The sequence below is a fragment of the Palaemon carinicauda genome, chromosome 8, assembly GCF_036898095.1.
Source record: "Palaemon carinicauda isolate YSFRI2023 chromosome 8, ASM3689809v2, whole genome shotgun sequence".
Classification (NCBI taxonomy): domain Eukaryota; kingdom Metazoa; phylum Arthropoda; class Malacostraca; order Decapoda; family Palaemonidae; genus Palaemon; species Palaemon carinicauda.
In genome coordinates, this window is record NC_090732.1 from 160,419,487 (window position 1) to 160,440,927 (window position 21,441).

Consider the following 21,441-nt stretch of genomic DNA (forward strand, 5'->3'; position numbering starts at 1 on the left):
AATGTCCTGATACAGTATATAAATTGAAATAAAAGATTTTCATAGGTAACCCTTAAATACGTACCACCAATGGTTGCTGTCTTGCGGTCTTGCATTTTGGAAGAATATTCAATGGGATGCATGGGGAATTTTTCCTGGGGTGTCTACTAGGTTCCCAAGTTACTGTGCAAAAAAAAAAAAAAAAATCTGATTTCACACGCAAACTTCGACCTTTCGGTCATATTTTGGCTAAATTTAGTTGACTAAGAACGGCGAGGACACCTGATGCACTTGCCAGTTCCTTGACTCTTTGTACCAAGCTCAACTGAAGTGGCTAATATCTTCTCAAATTGCCCCTTGATGAAGTAAGAAATATCCTTTAGCCCTTTAAGTATTGTTTTACTTAATTTGCAGAATACAATAGTGTGTCCTGTTTGACCATCTTCCATATCTCTTTTCAATAAGAAACATCCGTTTGCCCTTTTCATACCTACACCTCAAGAACTAGTGTGTTACTTGATTTGCAATAATACAAAAGCAACATCCACCTGTGATTGAGGTTCTGTGTTGTGCCACCACCCGGTTTCAGAAGTTTTTCTTTCCTTCAGCTGGTATACAATGAGACAGTTTTAATCAGTATTTTGTATGCTAATTCTCCTTAGGTTAAAGGTGTAATAGTATAATTACCATAGGTTTTCTAAATTGGATTATAGTTTTTGATGGATAACTAATGATAATAACAATTATGATAGGTAAACAATAACTTCATTAAACATATACTTGTCCATTGCAGATTAACCTTGATCTAATGGTATTCTTTTCCACCCCACAGCTAGCCAACAGGCATGCCCATGGTATGAAATGCCTTGTAGCCTCTTCTACAACAGTAAATCACAAGACCCTGTAAGTGTAATATATAATGCAATAGTTCATTTTTTATCACCTGTTCAGTATTATAGATCCTTTTGTCATCTGTGTTTCAAGTACCTGATAATGAAACCATTTAAGAGTATTGTATTAATTTGATTTTTTATCAGACTCTGGGTGAAGAAAGCTCTTTAAATTTATCATAAATGGATAGGATTAGGTACATTCAACTCTACTCACCAATTTTCTTTTGAGTAGGAAATCTGTAAGATCCTTTTTCGTTCCTCTAAAAGCAGAAGTCTCACAGTTGGGCGGGAAATTTCCTTTGCCTCTTGGAAAATAGATAGTATTGTAATCCTAGCAGTATCTGGAAGTCTGTTCAGGGATGCCTACCTGGCCTTTGGGCAACATGGCAGAGACGCAGGGCCAAGAGCTCATTGGTATGTTATTTTCTACCTTTTCTGGACTTTCTGCCTCCTTCTCACACATACTGATAGTGCTTTTGCTAGATCTCCCAAGATCACTTAAGTCCTGGCCTTGGAGAGAAGGGGAAGGGATGTTGAAGAAAAACATGCTCAAAGTTGTTCAAAACAAGTCCTCTGGCTTCTACAGGTGACTCTTCCTGGTGGAGAAGTCAACTTTTGGCTGGAGACTTGTTATCAACCTTTCTCCACTGAACAAGTTTGTTCATCAAACGAATTTCAGGATGGAAGTGATACGGCCTGTGCTGAAATCCATCAGAAAAGGGGACTTCATATAGTACTCTTAGTGGATCTGAAGGATGCATAATTCCAAGTACCCATTCTCAAGTCCTATTGGAGGTACATCCACCTATCCCTCTATGGTATATTATACCAGTTCAAGACTGTTCTACAGACTGTTTACTGCTCCTCAGGTGTTCTCTCTGGGAGCAGCTTGTGGCCATTCGTAAGAGTTATGTTTGTTAATGTATCTTAATGATTGGCTAATCCTGGCCTCCTCAGTTAGGTAGTGCATCAGGATTGAGATAGACGTCTTGTATTTTGTCGTTAACTGGTGATTGTGGTAAATTAGAAGTTGTATCTAACACCCAAGCAGAGGTTGAAGTACTTGGGCATGCTGAAGAGACATGTCAATAGCGAGAGTCTTTCTTTCTGGCTATCACATCAGCAAACTCAAGGACGTAGCAAAACATTTCTGTCCAAGATAGTACTGTACTACTAGCTTTGTGCTGTCAGTCTTCTCAGCCACCTCTTTTTGCTGGAGAAGTTTGTTCCTCATGGGTAACTCAAGCAAGGATCCCTTCAGTGATGTTTGAAGGATCACATATCAGCCTACAGGGATCACCCAACCTTCCTGTTCCAGTGGGGCATGAAGCTTTGGATGATCTTGCCTGGAGTCTGAACAAGGAAAACCTCAAGGGAGTCTCTTGAATATCTACCCCCTGCCATGCAGCTGCTCTCAGATGCATCAAGATACACACCTGGGTGATATAGTTGACTCAGGAGTGTGGTCAAAGAGAGAAGAATCTATTCATAAATGTTTTAGAAATGCAAGCATCATTTCTAGCCCTGTAAGCATTCCAAGAAGGCATTGGTCGTTTGATGTTGTAGAGCTGTCAGTCTGGAGCATGCTGGGCAAGAGGTGTGTACTAATGCTCAGTTGCTAGGAGAAGCCTGTAGGGTCAGAGTGTTCGATACATTGTGTAGCGGGATGTTCTTACTCTGTCGTGATTTTCGGGGATTGACTAATTCACTATGCAGCTACAGTAAACGGGAAACTCTGTGTCGTTCCCATTCGCGGACGCCTTCCAATACCCACGGGATTGCATGGACACTGCCTTTCCTCTGTTCAGTCTGATATGCCTATTGATCAACCAAGTGTTGATTACTCCACACCTCTTGATGACCATTTTAGCCAAGTGGTAGTCAGATCTGTTAGCACCTCTATTTGAGGTTCCAAGAGAACTACCCCAGTGGTCTATACTTCTCTGTCAGCTGCATCTTTAGGGGTGCCACCAGTTCGTAAAGTTGCTGGAACTTCATGGGTGGAGACTATTTAACATTTCAGTGCTACAACAGTTCCCTGCAGTTGTCTACCAGGGAAGTGGACCATCTTCTGCAATTAGTTTCATAGAAGGGATACTTCTCAGATTTTCTCGTCATTCTTCGAGAGAAGCGCCACTCAGTCGTGGGTGCCAAAGACTACCCCTCAGTCTTGAGTACGGTCTTTTAACTGAAAGGTATAGACCTCTCCTCTTAGAGTTGTCAGTGCTCATGAGAAGCATCCAGCCTACTTATCCTATCCTGGGACCTCCTACCCCTGGAGTGGGATGTGACCATGGTTCTCAAGGCTCTTACACTCACCTTTTTTGAACCTTTAAGAAGGTTATCAAACAGAGTGGTATTGAATCCTTTGACTGGCCAGACAGTAATGCATTGGATCCCTTTTTCTGGTTACGGCTTAATTTTTCTTTGCCTACACTTACACAGAATAGTCTGGCCTATTCTTTACATATTATCGTCTTTCCTCATACACCTGACAACAATGAGATATTGAAGACTTCTTCACCCAAGGGGTTAATTACTGTACTGCAATTTATTCAGTTTACTTTCATCTTGGTAAGGGTAGAAGAGACTATTTACCTATGGTAAGCAGCTCTTTTAGGAGGACACGCCAAAATTAAACCATTGTTTTCTAGTCTTGGGTAGTGCCATAACCTCTGTACCATGGTCTTCCACTATCTTGGGTTAGAGTTCTCTTGCTTGAGGGTACACGGGCACACTATTTTATCTTATTATTTTTTTTTCTTCCTCTTGTTTTTTGAAATGGTGTGTTGGACAGGCTTAATAGAAGGGCCATGGATGCCTGGTGGTTTATCAAGAGGTTTTCTTTTCCTTTTCTGATTCTTTTTCTTCTCAAAACCATCCTTACTGTCCTCCCTTATGTTGAAGTGGCTATCCTGGAGGGTATTTAGCCTTGCATGGTGTATCGGCTCCTCCATGTTGACCAGTTTTTCCGACTTTTTACTATAGTCTATGAGTTTCATCAATCACTTTATTTATAATTCTGTACATATTGTTTTTGTTATAATTCTTGTTAGTCTAGTTTTTAAGTATGTCTCTTTTTTTTATTTCAATTAATTTTTATGCTGTCTGGAGACATTGAGCAAAATCCTTCTGTATTGCAATATTCGTGATCTTCATGCAAATATCCAAGACCTTACAGTTGCGTCCAGACAGTATGATATTCTTTTGTTGCCAGAAACTTTGGTTTCTAATATGAGGCACTCCTCTGAGCTCCTTATAAGTGGTTTTAAGAAGCCAATAATGTTGAAACGTGATGCCATCGCTAGGGCCAGGGGAATGCTTCTCATAAGTCCTGCTATCAATGTAGATGTCATGAGATTCAGGTAATAAAAGTTTGTGGCAGGCATAACAATTTTATTTGTGTTCCATTTACCAGAATCCAAACATGGATGATTCTATCTGGTAACATTATGGCTAAGATACAAGAAGATGATAGAAAGGCTTCTTTTGTCTTTGTTGGTGATTTTAATGCTCACCATAGGGAGTAGTCAAGTTCTATCTCTCCTACCGATCGCCATGGCTTAAGAGCTTTAGCCTTTGCCTTTGAATCAGGCTGTGAGCAAATCATAAATGAAGCTACTCATAGGTCTGGTAATTGCTTGGACCTCATATACACTGACTCCCCTGGCGTTATGACTAGTAAGGTTGGTTCTCCAGTCGGGACATCTGATCATGCCTTGATTTCATTGGTAGTGAAGACTGAGTAGCCTGTCCCTTGATATAGCATACTCTTGTAAAATTTATATGGAATCTCAAGCAGACTGGAATTGGATTTTGCAATGATCTGTTGTGCTTGAATTGGTCACAATTATATAGTAGTGCAGATCCTGTTGTCCCTTTGAATGTGAATCTAGTCAACATAATTGATAGGCGTATCCCTTCTCGTGTGCTAAGGTACCAAGTGAAGGACAAACCGTGGTTCAATGATCATTGTAGACGTGCTTATATGGTGAAGCAGGAGGCCTATCATCTTTGGAAGGGTAACAGATCAGATTTGACCTGGAACAACTGTACTCGGCTTCGAGCTTTTGCTCAGAGAGTTTATTCCCCAACTGAAAAGGAGTACAATTTAACCTTAAAAGAAACCCTTTCTGGTACAACTCAGGAACATAGTTGGTGTTCTACCCTTAAATCTGCACTCTTTGGTGTAGATGCAACAGTTCCTCCTTTACTTAAACCAGATGGCTCAGTCACTCATTATCCAAAGGAAAAGGCAACCTGTTGGCTGATGTTTTTGACAGTAAACAGAGTAATGAAAAACTTGAACTTCCTCATTCTGTTTTCCTGAGGCTAAACTAACTAGTTTAGCTTTTTGATCTCGTGAGATTAAAGCTCTGTTGATGAACCTTGATGCTTATGGAGGTGTAGACCCAAATGGCATTTTTCCTTTGTTTCTTAGCTCCAAAGTTATCTGTTATTTTGCGCAAGTTAGCAATAAGAGGAGATTTTCAGCACTTGTTGGAGAATTGGTAATGTTACTCCTCTATGTAAATGTGTTTGTGATAGCTCAAGTCCCACTGATTGCCGCCAAATTTCCATAAGTCCCATATTATCTAAAGTTTTTGAACGTCTTCTGGCCAAACGTCTTAATAGGTTTGCTGAAGGTAATCATCTATTCCCAAGTTTGCAATTTGGTTTTCGTAAAGGCCTTGGAGCATGTGATGCCCTTCTTACAATCTCCAATGCCGTACAGAAATCCCTCGATTGTAGTCGGGAAGTTCGTATGATTGGCCTTGACTTTAGTGCTGCCTTTGACCGTGTTAATCATGAGGCCCTTGTTTTAAACTCAAACAGTTGGGAGTGGGTGGGTCATTTCTTAGCATTATTATTGATTTTTTAAGTTATAGATCTCAAAGAGTTGTTGTTGATGGGCACCATAGTAAGTATAGGAATGTGATATCCGGTGTTCCACAGGGTAGTGTTCTTGGCCCATTACTTTTCATACTATATACACATGACATGTGGTTTGGCCTAGAAAACAAGCTTGTTGCATATGCAGATGATGCTACTCTCTTTGCATCAATTCCATCCCCTGAATGTAGATCTGGGGTTGGTGAATCCCTTAATAAAGATTTAGCTAAAATTAGTGCATGGGGCAAATTATGAGGTATGAAGTTGAATCCTAATAAAACTCAAAGTATGATTGTAAGTAGGTCAAGGACGGTGGCTCTTCAACATGCGGGTCTCAGTATTGATAATGTTTCTTTAAATTTGTATGACTTTTAAAATTTTAGGTGTGATTCTCGACAGTAAATTTACTTTTGAGAAATACATTAAGTCTGTGTCTTCTTCAATTGCACAAAAAATCGGCTTATTGAGAAAGTCTTACAATATTTTCAGTGATCAATCTATTCTGAAGAAGTGTTTTAATTCTTTCATTCTACTTTGTTTTGAGTATTGTTCTCCTGTCTGGTGTTCAGCTGCTGATTCTCATCTTAATTTGTTGGACAGAAACTTACGGTCTATTAAATTTCTTATTCCTGATCTAGATATTAATCTTTGGCACAGTCGTTCAATTAGTTCATTATGCATGTTGCATAATATTTTTCATAACTCTGACCATCCTTTACATTCAGATCTCCCTGGACAATTCTATCCTGTTCGTAATACTAGGCAGGCAATTAATTCTAATAGTCAGACCTTCTCCATCTTGAGGCCCAATACTACACAGTATTCTAGAAGTTTTATTCCAGCTGTTACCAAGTTGTGGAATGATCTTCCTAATCGGGTGGTTGAATCAGTAGAACTTCAAAAGTCCAAAGTTGGTGCAAATGTTTTTATGTTGACCAGGCTGACATGAGAGTCTTTTTATAGTTTATATATGACATATTTGTTTTTGACGTTAATAGTTTATATAGGACATATCTGTTTTGACGTTACGGATTTTAGAATGTTTTATTGTTAATTTAATCACATCTTTTATTTATTTCCTTATTTCCTTTCCTCACTGGGCTATTTTTCCCTATTGGAGCCCTTGGGCTTATAGCATCTTGCTTTTCCAACTAGGGTTGTAGCTTGGCTAGTAATAATAATAATAATAATAATAATAATAATAATAATAATAACTGTACAAGTACCCCAAGAGTAAATTTGGCCTTGGATAAGCATAGTCTAACTCAGATGACTATGATTTTCAGAAATCAGCAGTCCTCTTTCATATAAAATCAATATGAAGTTATTACAAATAATGTTTTACTTACATTATCACTTTACATTACTGTATATAATACTGTAATGTATGCTATTATCACGAGAGAAACATAAGTTTCTGTACGTACGCACTATGTATGAACAAATATACATAGGGTTCTTTTATAGTTTTGCTACCCAATTTTATACTAGAAACTCTCTCTCTCTCTCTCTCTCTCTCTCTCTCTCTCTCTCTCTCTCTCTCTCTCTCTCTCATGTTTTTTTTTATGTTTAGTGTAATTTATCCCAATTTCTGTTAATATATGTGAAAAGTTAAAAAATTATGCAACGTGCATCCAAAAACAAGCTCCTGTTGTTAACTTCGGCGGGTGTTGTTATTAGATTTAGATTTACCATCACGATACTTTATAATATTATTCGTTAACATTATGTATTGACAAAACCTATATCGGAGGTATAAATTTAGGCTGGTAAGTAAGTTTCGATGCACATTACTTGGTAATCATTTGAAAATAATGATGGTATTCGGACAAAAATACTTCTGACCAATCAGCTAAAAAAGCATCCTGTGAGTCTGTGAAAATCTACCTCGCTAAAATAAATTGACTATAGATAATGTGCTAACAAAAGAAGAAAATTTAGTGTCCAGTGTTTCAGTAGGCAAAAATATTGGCTAAAGTGACCACAGAATAGTTAGGTTTTGGGTAAATATTCCTCATCTAAAAGAAGGGAAAATTATAAAAAAGTTAGACTGTAGACATCATAACTGAAGGAATACACCAAGAATTTAGAATACGATGAAACATGGAGCATAGATACTCAATGGGACTCCTTTGTAGAAATATATAAAGAAAAAAGGGCTAAATGTATACCGCATAGACAAATTTTACCAAATGAAACTTCACAGCCTAAGTAGTTTAACAGAGAAATAGCCAATGCAATAAGGAGTAGAGACAGAAAACATAAGTCAATGGGTCCACATCCTTCAAGAAGTTAAGATGAAAAGTAGATAAACTAGTTAGAAAGGCCAAGATCAATGAAGAGAAAAGATTGGCATCAGCTAGTAAAGGCAACCCAAAAGAATTTTTTACCTATGTAAGCAGTAGAAAGCCAGTCAAAAACAACATTATCCCATTAAGAGACTTGGAGGGAAGTCTTATAACAAATGATTTAAAAAAGAGCTGAACTGGGTAATGCATGTTTCACAACTGTATTCACTAGAGAAGAATCAACGACCCTCCCTGAAGCAGCTATCAATTATGAAGGGCCACAACCATTAAATAGAATTACATATACAATGGATTATGTCTAAAAGAAAGTAAAAGGGCTCAGTAAGTCTAAGGTACCAAGTCCAGATGATATGCATCCAAGAGAGATTATAGAACTAGAAGAAGAGACAACCCCACACTTTTGCAAAATGTTCCGAAAGACAGCCAACAAAAGAAAGGCACCACAAGGATGGAAACTAGGCAATGTTCCTCCAATCTACAAGAAAGGACCAAAAGAAGGATCTGGCAACTACAGGCCTGTGTGTCTAACTTCAGTGCCTTGCAAAATTTTTGAATCGATTATAGTAGATTCAAAAGTAGAACACATAGAGATAGACAGCCAACATGGATTTAGATAAATGAGATCATGTGTGCTAAATCTTTTGGAATTTTTCCACATGTTTAGCATTTATGACAAAAGAAGGGCAAATAGACATTATATACCTAGACTTTCAGAAGGCTTTCGACAAAGTTCTTCATGAAAAATTAATTGTCAAAATTAGAGTACTAGGCATTACTGACAAGCCAGCAAAATGGATAGAAGATTGGCTAAAAAACAGAAAACAGAGAGTTGTAATCAACGGAGAAACTTCAGAGTGGGCAGCTATTACAAGCGAAGTACTTCAAGGATCTGTCCTTGGCCCATAGTTATTTCTGAAATACATTAACGACATAAATTTAGGATTAACTATAGCATAGCTAAATTTGCCGACTATACTAAATGGGGCATAAATGCTGCGAACTCAGAAAATGTAGAACCCTTAAGAAGCTAGGAGAATGGTCCAGAAAATGGCACATGCCTTTCAACTGTGGGAAATGTAAATTCATGTACATAGGTCATAGTAACCCACAATCAGATCACTCACTGCTGAGTAATGAAATAGAAAGGGTGGATCCGGAGGAAGATCTCGGTATTATTATCAGTAAGGATTTGAAGTTTACCAAACAGAGCTTAAAAGCTGAAAGAAAGCACAGAAACTAATAGGTTACATAAAATGACAATTCAAATACAGAAACAGACACTACTGCTGCTGTACACATCACTAGTAAGACCCCATCTAGAATACAGACTCTAATTCATGTCTCCAAGTATTCAGAAGGATATAGATAGACTGGAAGCAGTATAAGTTAGGGTAACCAAACTAGTTCCAACACTTGTAGCAATTTGGATATAGATAGAGGGTGGAACGATTGAACTTATTTGATCTACAAACTCTACGACTAAGGGGACAGTTAATAGAGGCTTTCAAAATTTTTAAAGGAATAACAAATGTAGATTACAACATTATATCCACACTTAGCACAAATCAGTCCAGAGGTTAGGAATACAAACTGGAATTGAAAAGATACAACACCACTCAGTGTGGAAATTTCTCTACATAGAAAATAGCAAATACTTAGAATAGACTTTCAGCGGATGTACTAAACAGTAACACGTTAAACGATGTCAAGAATAAGTTAGACAAGTTCATAAGAACTCTCTAAATGCTAAAACTAAATCGCTCTACCAAAGAGCAAATGGAGTCTCCGCAGATGGACTAAAAAGTCTTTGAGGCATCCAAAATCCTTGTAACTTTTTCTGTGCGCGTGTGTGTTGTGGGGGGAGACGGAGTTAACCGACACCTAGGATAACTCGCCACCATCTGGTAACTCTTTGTTGTCTTCTAAATCATACCAATTGTTGATTGATTTACTTGATATGCACTCGGAGCATTTGCCGCCATCTCACAGCTAGCTAGTTTCTGGCTACTTTTATTTCCATTGAAATGGCTTGCCTTTTCTTTATACTGTACTACAATACTACCACTGTCGTCACTAATATTGTGCTTCGTTGCATTACCACTAGCAATCTGCTTATCAGCTATAGATAATGTTATTGGAATTTACGGAAATAAGGCTAAAATACGGCGGAGGTAATACACACAAACAGCTATGAGAATCACAATAGCAAATACAAAGGATTTTTGGGCTCAGGCCAAGTTGTCCTGATGGAAGGTTCCTTTAAGTAGCTTCCTAGGGTATATTTGACTACAGTGATATTCCCAGAGAAATTACCTGTAGGTCTCCAGAATTCTTAACTCCTTGCGCGAATATCCTTAAAATTTCTCTCAAGGATATCGCATAATATCAGGGGACGTATATCTTGATACGACACATAGCAATCTTCACCACGAATAGCGTTTTCACTTCGAGGGGGAAAGTGGCAAAAATAGAAGGGGAGCCCCTATCAAGGTACCCTTCCTCCGTTACTACCTTGAGTATCTAGATGCGCCCTCATCGCCGCCATGTTTATTCCTTTATCTGTAGCTGTTTTGCTCGGTGATTTTCCCGGTTGCTCTCGTTATTTTTTGATTTATTGGATTTATCATGCAATCTCCAGCCTCTTCTGCCTCTGGAAAGTTGAGTATTTGATCTTTACATTGTATAAATTTTATCTCTTGCCTCACAGTGAAATTAAGTTAAATTAAGTTAATTTTGTGGAAGAGCTGTTGCCTAAACTGGAGGTGTCATGGGCGCTGTTGTTCGCAACGCACGAGTTATTTATTTAGCCAGAACGACTTTCCCGGTATATATAGCATGAATAACTAGCTATTTAGTCTTCATTGCTAGGAGTTGATTACATTATGCCAATTGTATTCATAATAGTTTCGGCGATTTATGTAACCGAACCTTGCTTACGCTAGGCTTAGCCTAGGCGTTTTAGTTTACTTTCATGCATGATATAATAGACATTCCTAGTGTTATTAAAATTAAATGAAGCTATTTAGGCAATTTATACATGTGAGATACATTGATTGCATATAAAATTTCCTCTTCTGAGATAGTATACGAGAGAGTTTCAGTGAGATAGCCATGTCGTCCTGATGGAAGGTTCCTTCAGTAGCTTCCTAGGGTATATTTAACTACAGTGGATATTCCCAGAGAATTAAACTAAAGGTTATCACAGAATTCTAACTTCTGGTGCGAGTACCCTAAAGGTTTCCCTCTAGGATATCGTAAATCAACAGGGGACGCATGTATTAATACGCCACATAGCTATCTGCACCCCATATAGAGTTAACACTTCGATATGGAAAGGTGGCTGAGTAACTGAGGAGCCGTTCCAAAGTTACTCTCATCCGTGGCTACTTTAGGTACTCGAGACGTAAACAAACGGGCGCTATTGCCAAATGATGTCACGTCCGTCTTCATCCTTTCGCTTGTAGCTCCTATGCTAGTCGGATTTTTCCCAAGTGTCTTACTTATCTGCTTACATTGCCGTTATGTCTCAATCTTCAGCCTCGCCCTCTTCTGGAAAGTTGAGTACCAGATCCTAGTATTGTTTAAATAAGTTCTGGCCGTAAAGTAACTTCTACTTTTCGTAATATTTGGTGTTTTGTGGCGGAGCTGTGCCAGATCCGGATGCGCCTTTTACGGCGCCGCTTTTCATATTGCATACTTTATTTAGTTAGCCAGAACAGCCTCTTCCGGTCCCTTAACTAATTAATATTATTAGTTATTTAGTCTTCATAGCTAGGAAGTAATTATATCGTGTGTTAGCGCTCGTTAGGCAATGATCATAGTTGATTCTCGCTTGCCACCAGGCTACTAGCCTATTGGCTTTAGTATACTTTCATACATGTTTCCCGGTTACCCTCGTGTATCGTTTTATCAATTCAGGCGGAGATAGATATCTCCTAGAATTATTATATAAAGCGATACTCGTCTCCAGTGGAGATTTAAGGGTAATCCCTCCTTCCCTCTGAGTGTAGCCTTAGGCTTCAACCCTAGTTCGTCATGCCTCGAGTTGTCATTCAGGTAGGACTAGGCTAGGGTTTTCTGTCCCTGCCCTTAGCCGCAGATAGCAGGTTTTGGGTTTCAGTCAGAACCTCAGAGTATTTAGTCTTGTGCCGGCTGGGTGAATAGTCATTCCCCTGTCGGACTACGCTGCCGGTGTGACGGTCTGAACCAACCCCCGGTCTCACAATACTCCTTGACATTATTGCGCATGCGCGGCTAACGGGAATTCTGGGTACGTAGCAGACGCGTACTGGGAAATCCCCTAGTCTCATAGTTCCCCTTCCTCTACACACACACACACACACACACACACACACACACACACACACACACACACAGAGTGAGTGAGTGAGTGAGTGAGTGAATGTGTGTGTGTGTGTGTCTCTCTCTCTCTCTGTTGGTATAAATGAGGTTGTTTGTTTACTTTTAGCTAGGTTATGAGACAAGTAAATGTTTCGGAGCGAATGCTTTTTTTGGATTGAATGCGACTGAAGAAGTAGTGTGATTTGAATGCTGGATTATATTTACTATTATTCATTACCAGCGTGGAAGTGTTCATTGGTTTTCTGAGTAAGTACAGTTTTGTTTATAGTTGCTTGTCGTGATTTTGAATGATAGGAACAGTTTATTATTTATCTTTGATTATAGTGCGATAGTTTAGTTAGTTAGGAGTGTTCATAAGTGTTTTTCTTTTTTATTTCTGCAGGCCGTGATTCCTCCTTGGATAAACTTACTCCTTTGTAGAGAGTTCCCTTGAATGTTAAATTGTATGTTAGTGACCTGGCTTGTTTAAGGAACTTGATGCGACTGCTCAGATTTAGATAAACGTTGATGACCCGGACTGAATGAACCTACGATTGATGATGATGATACCGCACACAAACCAGACCAATTAATACAATTGTGTATATCTATCAGTGTTCCGGTTGCTGCAGAGTTGTGGTTTTTTTTGGCTATTAAAGACTGTTGGCCCTTGTGTGGACGAAAGTGTCCACTCAGAATCATATATATATATAATTATCAAATATTGGTTGCGGTCTATTTTAGTTTTAAGTTTGTTAGGGTTGTTTTTTTTATTTTTGAATGGTGTTAGTTTATTGTATATTTAATCTCCAAGTTTATGATTTATTTTAGTTTTAAGAATATAGTGTTAAGGTTATGGTTTGTATTTGTTTCCCTTCAGTCTAAGAGTCCAGTTTATGATAACGTAAGGGGAAAGTATGTGTTGAGGAGACAATTGTCAGTAAGTAAGATTCAAAGGTGTGGGGGTTGTTATTGCAACATCCCGCCACACCGGCTGCTACGATTAGCGGCCGGCAGCCAGGTGCTGTTGCTTTTGGTTGCCGGCCGGTGCACACACTGAACCAGCGATCTGTTGCCCAGTAGTCTGAAGGTAGTATACCTTTGAACTATATTAAGGTACGTGTCGGCCGGCAGGATATTATATTGTATACAGTAGCCAGTATTTTTACAGTATAGTATATACTGTATGGAGAAAACTATAGTATGGAATATATTGTAACACTAAGTTCTTCCAACATACTTGGTGTTGCCTTGTACAGCCTTTTGTTGAGACCGTACAGAATAAAGAAAGTGAGCTCTTTCTTTATTAATTATCCAGTATATTAAAATTCTTTACAATGGTGTGAGCTACACCTAAAATTTCTTCTGGAAAATATGATGAACGTTATTCTAGAATGAGACTTAACCTTAGTTTTAATATCCGGAAGGTTACAGCAATTGTCTGGGCAGGAAATACAAGTATGTGTCTTTCCTTTCTAGCTTGACTGTTATAAGCAATATATATTAATGTTAGTTATCCAGTGACATGTCTTCACTTGATACTCATGGAATTTCTTCTCTCTACAGGAGGACCATCCGAAGTGCGGGAGCATGTTTTGCAATGTCCGCAGCAAAAATTTCTGTGGACATGAGTTGTGCAGGAGGCACGCAGCATGCGCAATCTCCAAAGGTGATCTCCGGTAATGGGACCCTCAGGTATGTTCTATCGGTTCTAACCTGATTACCGAGGCATTTGACACCCCTAAGTCGGCGGAGTCAAGGGACGCAGCTAGGGAAAAGTTATGAACCTGGGTGAGGGGTTTTCAGAAAAATACTAAAGGCCCCTACCTTCCAAGTGAGAAGATGAGGGCTTACCTTTTTCCTAAGGCATCGGCGGATGCAGTGATTCCTCAGCTTCATGCGGAGATCCCGACAGTTCAGATTCCGGTAGATTTTGAAGTCTCGGACGCCCTACAAGGCATCCAACTGGACGATAGGATGTCTGAAGTGTCCGAGTACACCGAAAAGGACCTTCTGGCAGAAGGCCAAGAAGAGGAGCTGACCCAGGCTCCTGATACTGAGGAAGAAATCGACGAGGTGTCGGGTTACATCAGTTCCGGCCCCTGAACCTGTTCCCTCAACATCTTCTGCTATCCCAGATGAACTGGGAAGGACTCTTTCTTCCATCGTTGAAATGATTCAACAGATGCAGAAGAAGAATGATGAAAAGGAAGCTGCAATGAAGTTGGAGATGCGTAGACTTGCAGCATCACGTGGGCCCCAGAAGAAGCTCAACGTGAAGGAGCTTCCTTCGTGGTCGGATGCCAATCCTTGGAGGTATGCCGAGCACATGCCTATGACAACTGGGAAGATTGTCATATCGGAGAAGTTAGGTTCAATTCCCTTTGAAGAAGTGGAATTCTGGCCCAACAAGGAGTCTTACCCGGACTGCTATGTCCATCTTAGGAAGGAGCCAGCCTCAAAGGAAGAGACAGAGCCGAAAGAGGTCATAGTCTTTGACCATAGTAAGGCACAGGCCTTACTGACGATCTCAATGAAAGAGAGGGGCTTCACAAACTCAAAGATACCAGCTTTGGGCAAGAAGCATCCTTCCTTTGTGGTTTCTACCAGAGCCTTTCCCTTTATGGAGAAGGGATATAAGGCTGCCTTGAAGGCGGTTGAGGCAGGGAAACCATGTCCCTCCTTGGAGGAGTGCAAGCCGTTGTCCCTGACCTTACCCATGGACCAGAAAGACTGGAAGGACGTTCACCTTACCTTCTCAGTCGGGAAGTTGGAGGCCGATATTGCCGGACGTCAGTTCGGTAAGGACCTTCCAAAGCTGTCAGATTTTCTCTTCCGTAGGGAGCAAGAGACAAAAGAGAGACTTGCTTCATCTATGTCCTTATAGACGACTCTGGAAATGATGGCAAGCGACCCCAAGATCCAAGACATGTTCATGGTAGTGGCCAAAACCCATCTGGCCACAGTGACAAAGGATCTCTACAGTTTTATCAAAGCTAGGAGAGCTTGTAGAGAGTTCGTGTTTGCCTCGGCTGCAGTGAGGCACAAACTTAGGAAACTGATTTCCTCTTGTATAAGGGGTAAGGACCTCTTCCCTAATGAAGTGGTCAAAGAGGTAGTGGATAAGGCCACCACGGAGAATAGGAACCTTCTCCAGAAGTGGGGCCTAACTCTTAAGAGAAAGTCTTCCCCGGATGAGGGTCCCCAACTTAAGAGGAAGACAAAGAAGCCTAGGCTATCCTCTCGGCCAGCCAAGCCTTATAGACAGCAGCAGCAACTTCCGGCGACCGTGGTGCCTCAGATGGTGGCACAACCTCCAACCACGTATCAGTTGGTACCTCAAGCGGTGATGACTCAGTTGCCTGCGTTCAACCCTGCGTTTGAAAGGCATACAACGACCTTTCGCCCAAGAGCTAGAGGAGCAGCCAGAGGTTCCTCTAGACACCCTTCAAGAGGAAGGGGATTCAGGAGAGGACGCGGTCAAGGAGGCAAGGCCTCAGGTCCACAACAGCAGAAGTGAGATGCTTCCGGTAGGAGGGAGACTTCATCTATTTCGGGATCGTTGGACCTTCGATCCCTGGGCCCACAGCCTAATCAAGAATGGACTGGGTTGGAGCTGGTACAGCACTCCACCTCCGTTCCCACAGTTCTTCCAACACTCTACCCTCGTTCTGGAAGAATATGTTTGAGAACTCTTGGAGAAAAGAGTAATCCGAAGGGTAAAGTCTTATCAAGTTCCAAGGAAGACTTTTTTGTGTTCCAAAGAAGGACTCAGAAAAACTCAGAGTCTCTCTGGACTTGTCGCCACTCAAGTTCATAGTGAACTACAAGTTCAGGATGCTGACACTTCAACACATAAGGACCCTACTGCCCAAACGGGCATACACCGTCCTTATAGACTTGTCAGACGCTTATTGGCACGTTCCAATCAGTCTTCACCTCTACTCCTACCTAGGGTTCAAGCTACAACAAAGACTTTATGCCTTCAGAGCCATGCCATTCGGGCTAAACATAGCCCCAAGGATTTTCACGAAGCTTGCGAACGCAGCTGTCCAGCAATTACGCCTAAAGGGAATCCAAGTAGTGGCCTACTTGGACGACTGGCTGGTGTGGGCAGCATCCAGGACAGAATGCATGCAAGCCTCCAAAAAGGTGATCCAGTTCCTGGAACATTTAGGATTCAAAATCAACATCAAAAAGTCTCGACTTTCTCCATCTCAAAAGTTTCAGTGGTTGGAAATCCACTGGAACTTACAGTCACACCAGCTTTCCATTCCTGTGAAGAAGAGGAAAGAAATAGCAGGATCTGTCAAGAGACTACTAGAATCCAAACGGATATCAAGACGCGAACAGGAGAGAGTGCTGGGCTCTACAGTTTGCCTCAGTAACAGATCCTGTGCTAAGAGCACAGCTAAAGGATGCAACCGAAATTTGGAGAAAATATGCATCAAACGCGCGAAGAGATCTGATAAGACCACTACCGACTCGTCTGCGAACGCTTCTCAAGCCATGGTCCAAAGCCAAGCAACTGAAGAAATCGGTACTTCTTCAGCCACCTCCCCCCTCAAGTACTATTCATACAGACGCTTCAAAGGAAGGATGGGGAGGTCATTCTCCCCGAAAGAAAGCCCAAGGAGCTTGGTCCAACCTGTTCAAGAAGTTTCATATAAACTTTCTGGAAGCCATGGCAGTACTTCTTTCACTGAAGAAAGTATCTCCTCGCCACTCGACCCACATGAGATTGCTCCCAGACAGCGAGGTGATAGTGAGATGTCTGAATCGACAAGGGTCGATGTCACCTCAAATCAACCAAGTGATGTTGGCCATCTTCCGGCTAGCGGAAAAGAAGAGATGGCACTTGTCAGCAGTTCACCTTCAAGGGTTCCGCAATGTGACGGCTGACGCTCTATCCAGGTTCACACTGGTAGAGTCAGAATGGTTCCTAGACGCAGGATCGTTCTCTTTCATCTCGAGTCAAGTCCCTGAACTGCAGATAGACCTCTTTGCGACGAACGACAACAAGAAGTTACATTGTTATGTGTCCCCGTATGAGGATCCTCTAGCGGAAGCAGTGGACGCTGTCCCTCGACTGGAACAGATGGTCCAGGATTTACCTGTTCCCTCCGCACAACCTTCTATTGAAGGTTCTCGACAAACTGAGATCTTTCAAGGGGAAAGCGGCAATAGTGGCTCACAAGTGGCCGAACAGCGTTTGGTTCCCTCTGGCATTAGAACTACGACTGAAGTTTGTGCCGCTACCGGATCCAGTTTTGACTCAGCGAGTTCAGAAGTCGACTGTCTTCGCTTCATCACAGAAAACCCGGAACCTGCATCTCATGATTTTCTCTCCCTAGCGGTGAGAAAAAGATTCGGGATATCAAGAGACAGTATAGACTTTTTAGAGGAATATAAGTCCAAATCTACCAGAAGACAATATGAGTAGGAAGTGGGTGTCCTTTGTCAAGGCGAAGAATCCACAAAAGATCTCGACAGACTTCTGTTGATTATTCTTCATCCACCTTCATGGACAAGGTTTAGCAGCCAACACAATATCAACGTGTAAGTCTGCCTTGACAAGGCCTATTCTATATGCCTTCCAGGTCGACCTCTCTAATGACATTTTTAACAAAATTCCGAAGGCCTGTGCTAGGCTCAGATCATCAGCACCTCCGAAACCCCTTTCGTGGTCTCTGGATAAGGTTCTTCATTTTGCTTCAATGATGAATAATGAGGAGTGTGCTTTAAAGGATTTGACCCAAAAAGTTATATTTCTGGTTACACTTGCTTCGAAGGCCAGAGTTAGTGAAATAGTAGCCCTCTCGAGAGAGGAAGGTCATGTTCAGTTCTTAGATGGGGGAGAACTGAACCTTTTTCCGGACCCAACGTTTCTCGCCAAGAACGAGCTATCCACCAATAGGTGGGGTCCCTGGAGAATCTGCCCTCTGAAGGAAGATGCATCTCTATGTCCAGTGGAGTGCCTAAAGGTATATCTTCGTAGAACTTCGGACTTTAGGGAAGGACAGCTGTTTAGGGGAGAAACCTCAGGCTCAAATTTATCTCTGAAGCAACTAAGGGCGAAAATCACCTATTTTATTTGCAGAGTGGATCCAGACAGTACACCCGCAGGTCATGATCCGAGAAAAGTTGCCTCTTCCATAAATTTCTTTAATGATATGGATTTTGAACATCTTCGCTCATACACTGGCTGGAAGTCATCCAGAGTATTCTTTAGACACTATGTGAAGCAAGTGGAGGAATTTAAGAGGTCTGTGGTAGCAGCAGGTAGTGTCCTTAAACCTGCTGTTTAAATCTGCGAGGAACTGTGAAATTAATTGGGATGATTAATTCAGGGGTGGGTGTGTAGTCACGGACTGTTTCTACATACTAAGTGTTAGGCCACTAAGGTGTCCTTATGAACTGTTCCATAGATAGAGGTGAACCAAACATAGTGCGGACACATGTGCCAAGCATTTTTTACGCTAGTGTGATTGAACAGTAATACAGACTGTAACAACAGTATTAGTATTTTGATGTTAAAAGTGGCGCATATGTTTCCTTTTCAGATGAAACAATATTTTCTGTTTTTACTGTTATCCTTATTCTTAATTATTTGTTCATCCACATATAATTCTTATAATTGTCAATTGACCTATATTTTTGTTGATTGTCAATAAACTAGTTCTTAGTGAACCTTGCCTCTTATTCGCCCACGTCATTTTACTAGAAATGTACTTAGCATTACACTTAAAACTATGGATAATTTTAACATGAATAGTCTTCAAGATTGTTCCTTGCTACAAGCAAACATTCATTGGTTTATTCTTTCCTCAAGAAGGAATGACTTCATACCCTAAAGGGATGGTGGTGGATATGCAAAATTGTTCCTAAACAGATATAAACCTTTGTCCAATCCATTGATAAGAATAGGCATACCGGGGGACTTGTCGGTATTTCATACTGACATTGGTGGTTCTTATACAAACTTTGCTTTATAATCTATAGGGTGAGACTACTATACAGGCTTGTCTGTTAGTCATCCATAGGTAATATGTACTCTTCGAGACTTTTTCCAGAGTCTAGTATGTCTTTTCCCTGTAGGGGGCAGGAAGCACTAACATGGTTTATGCTTAGATGAAATGATGTATGACAGTAACATCATAGGTCTCTAGGTCTATGTTGACCAGGAAATACTTTCTTGAGGGTATGGCACGATTTGAGAATCCACAGATACAGTACAGTAATGCTTTGGTAAACTTCCATCAGGACGACATGGCCTGAGCCCAAAAAACGGATTTTGAGCGAAGCAAAAAATCTATTTTTGGGTGAGATAGCCATGTCATCCTGATGGACCCGCCCTTCCTTTTAATAAAAAGGGCTATATGACCCCTCCCCATAATACAGTATCTGTAGCACCTCGTGTATCGCTACAAGGAATAGAGATGGCGCCGTCGGCGGCATTGTGTACACACTCGAAGCGGGATAGGAGAGGTACCTTATTAACGGCTCTCCTTTCATTCTCGTTTTTCGTTTTCTTGCCACTTTGACCCCTTGAAGTGTTAACTCTGTTCGGGGTGAAGATAGCTATGTGGCGTGTCAAGAATACGTCCTCTGATATTACGCGATATCCCATTTAGATTTATTTAGGGATATTCGCCCCAGGAGTTAGAATTCTGGATACCTTAAGGTAAAGTTCTCTGGGAATATCACCGTAGTCAAATATACCCTAGGAAGCTACCTTAAAGGAACTTCCATCAGGACGACATGGCTATCTCACCCAAAAATAAATTTTTCGCTTCGCTCAAAATCCGTTTTATGATTGTACGTGAAGATTGGTCGGCAATCTTCCGCAATCTTTGGTATAGTCAGGTGGTCATTTTGTTCCTGGAGAGCGCCCGGAACAAGGGTATTAGTTGAGGTCCTGTCATGTTATAGGTTATTGAACCGTTTGGCAGCTCCTAGAGATCTTCAGCCCCCTGGGTGGACCGCTGGATCTCGTAAGGATAGCAGACAGAATGAGACAGAGAACCATTTAAGTCAGCTTCCTTATCAGTTACGGTCATCTTAAGTGAATTTCCAATTATGTTGCTGTCTCTGACCCGCCACTAAGGGTGTCAATCAGCCATTCTTATATAACCAGCGGGTAAGTTTTATGTTTGAAAATGATATTTTCGTAATGAAATAAATTTTTGAACATACTTACCCGCGGGTTATATAAGTTATAATCCCACCCTCTTCCCCTCTAGAGACCAAGGGGCATGGAAGGTCTGAAGTGATTGGAATAGTTCGGCCTGTCTACCACTAGGGCGCTAGTGTACACCTGGCATATCTGCAATTGTTACAAGTTTTTTAATTTCTGCCGGGCGTCTATAGCCATTCTTATATAACCAGCGGGTAAGTATGTTCAAAAATTTATTTTATTATGAAAATATCATTCTAGAGTGCATTTCCCTTACAATTTTTTGTGATGCAAGAAATGTCCTACAAGCTTTAGAAGTTTTTAATTCCAGTAATTCTTTAGTTTCAAAGATTTTTAGAGTGGCTCTTTAGTATTAAGGTGGGAGGTATACAAGTTCAGTTTTGCTGGATTCTGGTAGCCGACATGTAGGTGTGCCTGGAAATCTGAGGCAGATAAGAGTGGCAAAGGAAACTGCAACTGAATTGCTTCCAAGAAGATATGCCCTTCTTTGTAGTGATTTTTTACCAATTATTAATTTTTTTTTTTTCATAATATTTGGGAGCAACTTTGAAATACCCTAGATGGAAATAAGATGAGGGGAAATAAAGTGTTATTTCTCCTTGTAGATATAAGATAATCGCTTGAAAGTGGAAGACTATGCTTTGTTGGCTTTGCATTGTTCACACTTGTTTGATGCAAGTTTTTGATGACTGGCCAACATCAGCCATATAGCAATGACTGGTACCACTGACAGTGAGGCACTTATTGACCAAATCCTCCACTCTGGGGGACTGAAGAATTAGATACAGTACTATATTTCTTTAAGGCTTGAGGTAGGGATGGCAGTTTT

General features: G+C 40.8%; 1 protein-coding gene across 1 annotated transcript in view; it reads left to right on the top strand.

Moving 5' to 3' along the window:
* The window catches only part of LOC137646062 (nanos homolog 2-like), a 184,955-nt gene that overhangs the window by 88,296 nt on the left and 75,218 nt on the right, over positions 1–21,441 (top strand). The window contains exon 3 of the mRNA XM_068379221.1: positions 812–882. Coding sequence (XP_068235322.1) covers positions 812–882 — 71 coding nt within the window. The remainder of the gene's footprint in view (positions 1–811; positions 883–21,441) is intronic.